This window comes from Chiloscyllium plagiosum, chromosome 35 (assembly GCF_004010195.1).
Source record: "Chiloscyllium plagiosum isolate BGI_BamShark_2017 chromosome 35, ASM401019v2, whole genome shotgun sequence".
Lineage (NCBI taxonomy): Eukaryota > Metazoa > Chordata > Chondrichthyes > Orectolobiformes > Hemiscylliidae > Chiloscyllium > Chiloscyllium plagiosum.
The window spans coordinates 14,491,905-14,500,828 of NC_057744.1; the positions used below are offsets into that span (position 1 = coordinate 14,491,905).

At 39.3% G+C, this 8,924-nt stretch overlaps 1 protein-coding gene across 3 annotated transcripts in view; it reads left to right on the forward strand.

Annotated features, from left to right (window-relative positions):
* The window catches only part of snx19b (sorting nexin 19b), a 161,607-nt gene that overhangs the window by 134,084 nt on the left and 18,599 nt on the right, over positions 1-8,924 (forward strand). For all 3 annotated transcript variants that reach the window (XM_043676709.1, XM_043676707.1, XM_043676706.1), the window contains exon 10: positions 5,774-5,861. In XM_043676709.1, the coding sequence (XP_043532644.1) occupies positions 5,774-5,861 (88 nt within the window). The remainder of the gene's footprint in view (positions 1-5,773; positions 5,862-8,924) is intronic.

Here is an 8,924-nt window from a genome sequence, read left to right on the forward strand (position 1 = left end):
GACATTGATTAGGCCACTGTTGGAATATTGCGCACAATTCTGGTCTCCTTCCTATCGGAAAGATGTTGTGAAATTTGAAAGGGTTCTGAAAAGATTTACAAGGATGTTGTCAGGGTTGGAGGATTTGAGCTATATGGAGAGGCTGAACAGGCTGGGGCTGTTTTCCCTGGAGCGTCGGAGGCTGAGGGGTGACCTTGTAGAGGTTTACAAAATTATGAGGGGCATGGATAGGATACATTGACAAAGTCTTTTCCCTAGGGTCAGGGCGTCCAGAACTATGAGGGGAAAGATATAAAAGAGACCTAAGGGGCAATGTTTTCACACAGAGGGTGAGTCAGGTATGGAATAAGCTGCCAGAGGAAGTGGTGGAGGCTGGTACAATTGTAACATTTCAGAGGCATTTGGATGGCATTATATGAATAGGAAGGGTTTGGAGGGATTTGGGCCAGGTGCTGGCAGGTGGGACTAGATGTTGGGATATCTGGTCAGCATGGACAGGTTGGACCAAAGGGTCTGTTTCTATGCTGTACATTGCTATGACTCTATAAATGTAAAAGGGTAATAAAAGAAACAGTTCGGTTGAGTTTTGGTTGCTGTTTTGACAACAATTCAAATTTAACTAATTAATTTAAATTATATTCAGGATTCTAAAACTCAATTTATTGTATTGACTGCATTGGAACAATGACAGGGAACAATGTTGAGAAGTATAAAACCAAGGCATTTTGAAAACTTGCTCAGTTCAACTACCACTGATCAGCAGAGCAACTGCCATGGAGCCAGGGAGCTTATTGCCCATCTAAAATCTTGCTCTCAAAGAAATTAGGAGACCTTCTACATCAAAAGGTACCTTTTCCTGGAAAACATACTTGCAGTAAAAAGAAAGGTGATCCAGGGAGAGAAGCAGATGGAAGATTGAATACAGTGGAGAAGACCGAGACAATGTGGACTTGAGATTAAGTTAATGCAATGTTTAATAATTGTTATTGGAGCAGCATGTTAGTAGGACTGTGTTCAGTTAGGGGAAAAAATGTTCAGTTTGTTAGTAGCTTTGTTTAATGTTCCGTTAGCAAAATAAATTGTTATTTTTCTTTAAATAGTGGAAATTAGGAGTTCTCTGTCACTCACTCACATTTTATCAGATTATGAGGCGAGGCAAGTTTATCTGGGTGTTTAGTTTAAATTAAGAGGGTTTCCACCTCCGCATTATAACAATATATTAGAAAGAAATACTTAAGGATGATCAGTCACAGAATAGGATACTGAACAAAGTTTGGATGAAAATTTCAAAGACTCGGGCCATAATTTTCCAATATGCCTTAGGTATTGGGAGAATTGAACATTTTTCACACTTGTTCAGAAAAAGGATATGAACAGAAACCCAGCAACTGCAGAGCAGTCATTTTATCTAATAGCTGTTAGCAATAATATTTGATGTAACATGGATGATTTGTTCCGTGGACTGTATGTATTGACTGTTGTCTTTCCTGAATAACACTATGATTTTGTGAAATAATTTCATTAATAAATACCTCAAAATACTACTCTAGTTGTACAAGGGTGTGACTAAGAGCTATTTCTTCCTGTTTTCGATCAGTTGCTGTTTTTCATACTGATGTTGTTTTTGAAAGTTCTTTCTAATTTGCTCTTAACTTCCAATGAACTGAATGATTAACATTTTCAGAGACTAGAAATGGCAGTAATTAATCTGACAAATTACGGCCTAAATTGTATTTGTTGAGTTTTGAATAAATATTATGTTTCATAATTTAAGATGTTCCAATTTGTGACAGTTCAGGCACACCAAGAGAGAATAGAATTCTAAATAAACAAATCCAGATAATTAATATTTCGCTTGTCATTTGAAGCGTGAGTTTGAAACTGCTTTGGGACTGCATGCATTTGTTTTCAAAAATCCAACTGAAAGGTATATCATTGCTGCCTTTCAGAAAAAAATAAATAAACATTGGGAAGGTTGAGCAGTGTGTATTCAAAGTAGTGGGTTATTGTATTTATGTTTGCCATCGGTAACAGCATTGAGATAACATTTGATGTTTACATGCATTGAATTCATATCCTTTAACTTTTTTCTGCTGAGGTTATCCAATACTGTAGTCACTGATGCTCAATTTTATACTTAAGGATTGTTTGAAAGCAACAAAAATCACATTTTTTGTTCCAGTTGTTAATTTTAGATTAAGTCTTCCATCTTTTAGAATGAGATATACTGGTTTCAGTTCTTTAAAATGTAAATCCCAGAACTCCTTTTAAGTTACATTCTCCAGATAGCTTCAGCTTTTCGAACAATAGGTGCCACCTCAGCTCAGACAATGTATTAAAGGCGTGAGGTTAAAGTCTGATTGTGTCTCAATGTTGAGTCAGTCTGGTTCTGTTTCTAAAGATGGGATTTACAGAATCATACATGGATTTATGCAGTTTTTGAGCAAAATAGAATGTAATTCTGCAAATACAAATTCACCTTATATGTGCGCGTGTGCAGGAGAGACATAGTGAGTGTGGGTGTGGGTGTGAGTGCATGTGAAAGAGAGCGTGTATGTGTGTGTCAGCTTTGTCAAGTATCAAGCTGGTCCACAACCACCTGATGAAGAGATAGTGCCTCGAAAGCTAGTGCTTTGAAATAAACCTGCTGGATTATAACCTGGTTTTGTGTGATTTTTAACTTTGTCCACCCCTGTCCAACACCAATACCTCCAATAAATCCTCCATCATTGACATCTTTGAAGTTCTTATCCGTTGTTGAGAAACTGAACTGTACTAGTCATATACATATTGCAGATACAAGAGCACTCAGAGGTTGGTTGTTCTTTCTCAAGTAATTCACTCCTGACTTTCCAAAGCCTGATCACCATCCTTATGCCTGGATAAATTGGTACAGCAGTACTCAAGATGCTCACCACCATCAATATAGAACAGCCCACTTGATTGACATCCCCTTAAACAGCTGATGCAAAATGGAAGTAGGGTGTGCTAAATATGACATGCACTGCAGCACTTCTCCAATCTTCCTTTAATAGCAATCCCTACCCTTGAAATTTTCCATCTCGAAGGACCGAGGCATCAGATGCATGGGAACACCACCACTTGCTAGTTCTCCTCCAAGTCACACACCATATTGACTTGGAGTTATATCACCATTCCATCACTGTCTCTGGGTCAAAAACATGAAAATCCTTTCCTAAAGCTGATAGACTGCAACAATTCAAGAAGGCAGTCGTCATCACCATCTGAAGGGCAATTAGTCAAATGACAATATATTCCATGGGAGAAATAAATAAAAACATCTGGTTACCTCAGGAAGAAGGTGTAAGTTAAAGCCAAAACAAAAACAGAATTTTCAGGAAGTCTGGCAGCACCTATGAAGAGAAATCCAAATTAATGTTTTGGGTCTGATGACCCTTCCTCAGAACAATGAAATTAGTTGGGATGGAAATCCCGTCGGGGAGAGGAGCAGAACTTTTTCAAGATGGGCATGCCGAGAAGAGATGTAGCAGTGAGTTAATTACTAAAATTAAAAAAAAAAGAACTGCGGGTGCTGTAAATCAGAAACAAAAACTTAAGTTGTTGGAAAAGCTCAGCAGTTCTGAGGAAGGGTCATCGACTCACCATTAATTCTGATTTCTCTTCACAAATGCTGCCAGACTTGCTGAGCATTTCCAGCAACTTCTATTTTTGTTTCCGCTTTACAGCGTCTACAGTTCTTTTAGTTTTTAGGAAGTTAAAGCCATCTGTTTTGCCAGTGAAAATCGTGTGCAATGGCACAAGTGTCACTTTATGATCCTGATCTTCTTAGCATTGGCAATGATGGTCAAATTGCCATGGAGTGCTTAATTCCCCTACCCCTTCTACATATTTTCACTGGAATCATGGTTTTCACAGCATTGTGCAGCACAGCATTCTTTGGGGAACTCCACTGGATCAAAGTGGATTTGAGGGAAGACAGATATGCCCCCTTTTAATGGCATGAGCTGCTGTATAGTAAGCTTGAAGGTCCAGTCTTTGAATGGGTAGGTAGGTGAGTTGGTAAAGGAGTAGAGGAGTGAGGTAGGTCAATGATTAACCCGATAGGTACGGAAGGTGGAGACCTCGGTCAAGGAGTAGGGTAGGTGGGTGAGGTAACTAAGTACATATGTGTGTCAGATTGATAAGTGGATAAGGGGGATAGTTGGGAATGTAGATAGTCAGGACTTGGTACTCATTGGGTTGAATTGGTTGTGTAAGGTCAGCAGATTGATCAAGTTGTTTAGGGGTGTAATAAGATCAGGACGTGTACTTGTCATGTGAGCAGTCAGGTGGTTGGGTGGGTAGTCAGGTCCATGGAGGGTCAGCCTCATGATTATTAGTGAATACTGTGTAGTCACCCAGGTGTTGGACTAAATTTTAATCTGGTACTTCCTGGGTAACTACTCAGGTAAATTGCTCAGAGTCAGAGACATTACGGAAAAGAGCAGTTGCTCATTGGAAGTCTAAATTACCTGGGCAATTTCCTTGAAGCTACAATTTTGTAGTCTTCACAAGTTGTGTTGATTAGCCAATCCTTCTGCTATGATTAGAATTAGAATTCCTACAGTGTGGAAACAGGCCCAACACTGACCCTCTGAAGAGTATCCCATTCAGACCCAATACCCTACATTTCCCCTGGCTGATGTACCAAATTTACACATCCCTTAACACTATAGACAATTTAGCTTGGCCAATTCACCTAACCTGCACATCTTTGGACTATGTGAGGAAAGTGGAGCATCCGGAGAAAATCTATGCAGATACTGTGAGAATGTTGAAGCTCCACACAGACAGTCGCCCGAGACTGGAATTGAACCCAAGTCTCTGGTGCTGTGAGGCAGCAGTGCTAACCACTGAGCCACCGTGGTGCCCTTGGCGATTGCTCCCACTCTGTTCTCTCGATTCAGTTATTATGTTGAACTACATGCCTTTGTGTAGGGCAGACATTTTGTTTGTAGTGCTTGTTGAAAGCAGTTGTCTGAGGACATTTTATGATTCAAACTCCACACAAATTGAGAAATTAACTGCCATCCAGTTGGTGATACAGTGAATTCCTGTGGCATTTTGCTGATTATACATCATCATCTCAGTACATGAAAAATAGACTGCATTAGAGAGAAAAACAGAAATATTTTAGAATTAAAATTCAGCACGGTTAGAACTGTTTCATTTGGTTTATTGAAACAGTGAGCCCATTGTAATTATTTATTTGCTTAGTTGTTGAATTGCATTCGATACTTGGTTAATAGTATCAATTTTTCTGTCTGTTTCAATGAGAAAGGTCCTTTAATTGTTGATACATATTCAGAACATTGAGGACTAGGAAGAGTTTAAGTGGCAGAATTTCTGCTTAACTGATTTGTAATTATTGATGCTGGAACATTAGTCCAATTCAGACCTAGGTATTGTCCACCTAGAATGGATGCATCTTTATCTCTAAATGCTGAATGTTCTCCAGATTATTGATAACTGTTTTCTAAGTTTTATTAAAAACATTGGTCGCTGCTACAGTTTTTAAAATCATCTTATTTGTACTATAATATCTTCACCCAGGAAGAGAAGTTTTGTAAGCATAAAGTTCTAAAGGTTTTTGTGTCTGAACGTCTTGGATCATGATACACAAAACTGTGAAGAATCTTTACCAAATCATGTATTTACTTTAATTTAGTTGTTTTTTTGGGAGCAAATGTAATCTAATTAAGGCCCACTTACATGCTCTTTAATGATAAAACTTTTCTCTTACATTTGACAGCTCTGGTTCCTGAAATTCTTGGTGCAGAGGGTTACAAGAAAAGTTGGCAGCTAGTGCTGGAGTCTCTGCAAGATCCTATGATAAACAGGTTAGTCCAATATAGCATTCTGGGTTTGCAGTGTTCCCATTTTTTATGCAGCTATGGGTAGGCATACAAAGGATTAAGTGTCCACTTGGAATTGTTCACTTGTAATGTTTCAGTCAACCTCCATACCTTGAAAGAAAATCTTGATTAAATAAGTTCCTTTTGAATACATTTATGCTGTTGTTATACAAGAAAAATATTATTCAACAAGTGAATTCCATCTATAGCAATTATGTAACAGAAATAATTAAGAGTTTCTCCTCTTATGACCTGTTTTGTCTGCCTAATTTTGCTTGTTGAAGCATTCTATGCAATGCAACCCCCATGGTTTAAGATTGTGGGGCGTAAGGCTGCTAAGCTTCCACTGAGGAAACGTTAAATGGTGTGTTAGGTGACAACACAGGACCTTGATAGCCTGACTTTTGACTGCAGCATTGCAGACTGGGTCCATGCAGTGTGACAAAATTTTCGGTTTTTGTTTCTTTGTCAGAGAAACTGCATTTATGTAGCATCGTTCAATTGGCAGACCTTTCCAGAGTTCTTTATAGCTAATGGGGCTTTTTGCAAAGGCAGTGGTCCAATAAAAGACAGGGAACATATTCAGTGGTGTTATAAAGATTCAACTCAGCAAAAACTGGGTGGCACGGTGGCTCAGAGGTTAGCATTGTTGCCTGACTGCGCCACGGACCCGGGTTCAATCCTAGCCTCGGTTAACTTGTCTGTGTGGAGTTCATACATTCTCACTATGTCTGCAATGTTTCCACTGGGTGCTCTGGTCTCCTCCCATAGTCCAAAGGTGCGCAGGATAGATGGATTGGTCATGCTAAATCATGTCCGAGGGGTATACAATGTAGGTGGTTTGGCCATGGGAAATGCAGGATCTCAGGGATATGCTAAGGGAATGGGTCGAAGTGGGATGCTGTTCAGAGAGTCATTGTAGACTCGGTGGGCTGAATAGCCTGCTTCTGCACTATAGGGATTCTATAATTCTATAAGTTCAATAAAGCAAGAAATAATGGATCCAGGTTTAATCTCTCAACTGCCCTGGTTTTTAGTATGAATAAGATAGCAACATAAAAATGGCCAACGTTTTATCAGAAAACCACTCACTGTGATTTTTGAACTAGCTACAAATTAGGAGGTAGCATTTTTGCAAGATACAGATCTAAGTTCATTAGGCAAAATGGGATTTTGAGTGTGTGTGTGCTGGGACCTACTCAAGATGAAAATTGACCCAATTGTTTCTATTAAGATGTTAAAAAAGAAAGCAGGATGAAACCTAATGTAGGCTGTATTAGAATTCAGTCAGCTTCAAATTGTATGAAATTTACTCTGCATGTAAGTTGATCCAAATGTTTGTAGCAACATTCTTCTTTGCCAATCCTTGTGAGACCGCAAAAGCTGCATTAACTTTCTTTACTTGAAGCTGTATTCTTGGCTACCAGCTCATGTTATCAACAGTGTGGGAGGAGTCTCACAGAACTGGAAAATAAGAGCAAAAGTATTGCTTTCCAGCTCAATCTTCGAAAGCTGTGGTGCAGAATGTGTTTTTTCAAATAACCTCGAGCTTCATCAGACATTTAAAAAAAGAATTGTCTCATACATGCCAACGTTCCTAGAGTCGCTTGTAAATTTTCATTGAAAAAAAATTACATATAATCTGCACGTGTCTTTTATTTCTGGATAGAACTTAAATATTTGATATGGTGAACATGTTTTCTAGCTTTAGTCATCTGTTTAACTGCAATTAAATTCTGGGTAATCCAAGATGGAGGACAGGAAAAATTTCTGGCTGGAAGAGCTGCTCCTTTTTTTTGAGGTATTTTAGCTGTTGGAGGTGATTTCCTCGAATTCCAGGAGCAGCAATTATATGCTGTTGCATTGTTTTGGAACTTTGGAAAAAAAAAGTCAAAACAACAGCAGTTTAAAAGGGAGAAGAGCAGACAAAGGAAGCACATGGTGAGGACAGTGCAGGAGAGAGAGAGAGAACCTGCACAGTTACCGCCTTTGCTGTTTGAATTCGTGCATAACAGGACATCGGAGTGCATCTGGTAAAATTAACAAACAGTGAAATTCACAACTAATCTTGGAGGAACTGTTGGACGAAGTTCACAGCACAGAATCAGATAAGTTAATTGTTGTTTTAAGTCTGTCCAAGAGAAAGGCTGCAGTAGTGAATATAGTGGATTCTTTCTTGATTATATGTTTTTGGAGATAAGTCTCTTGATTAAACTTAAAATATAAGCCATAGCTATTAGTTTAACCTGGGGCAGTGTTTGTAGAGGAATAAGACAGTGTTATTTTCTGGGTCAGTAGATTGTAAAGGAGCAAAAATGGTCTTTGCAGTGAATGTACTTCTTGTCAAATGTGGGAATTTAAAGAGAGTTTAAGGGTTACTGCCATAAATGCTGTTGGATGTGAATCTTATCAGATCGAGTGGATCTTTTGGAGGGACAGATAGAAGTGATGAGGAATTTGCAACAGCAACAGTATGTGATGGATGGCAGCTATAGGAAGGGGGGAAAGTCTCAGATACAGTCACATAGATGAGTTAACTCCAGCAAGGGTGAGAGATGTCGGCACCGAGGGCAGGAGTCTTTTGTGGATATACCCTTTTCAAACAGGTATGCTGTTTTGGAAAATGTAGGGGGTGATGGATTCTCAGGGGAGCGTAGTGCGAACAGCCAAGTTTCTGGTATTGCGACTGGCTATAATAAAATGAGGGGTACGTCGGCTTCCAAGAGATCAATTGTGTTAGGGGATTCTGTAGTCCAAGGTACAGACAGATGTTTCTGTGGCCAGCAGAGAAAAAGCAGAATGGTGTGTTGTTTGCCTGGTGCCAGAATCAAGCTTGTCTCAAAGATGGTGCAGAATGTTCTCATGGGGGAGAGGGGCCAGCAAGAGGTCATTGTCCACATTGGAACCAACGATGTAGGAAGGGAAAAGGTTGAGATTCTGAAGGGAGATTACAGAGAGTTAGGCAGAAATTTAAAAAGGAGGTCCTCAAGGGTAGTAATATCTGGATTACTCCCAGTGATATGCTAGTGAGGGCAGGAATAGGAGGGT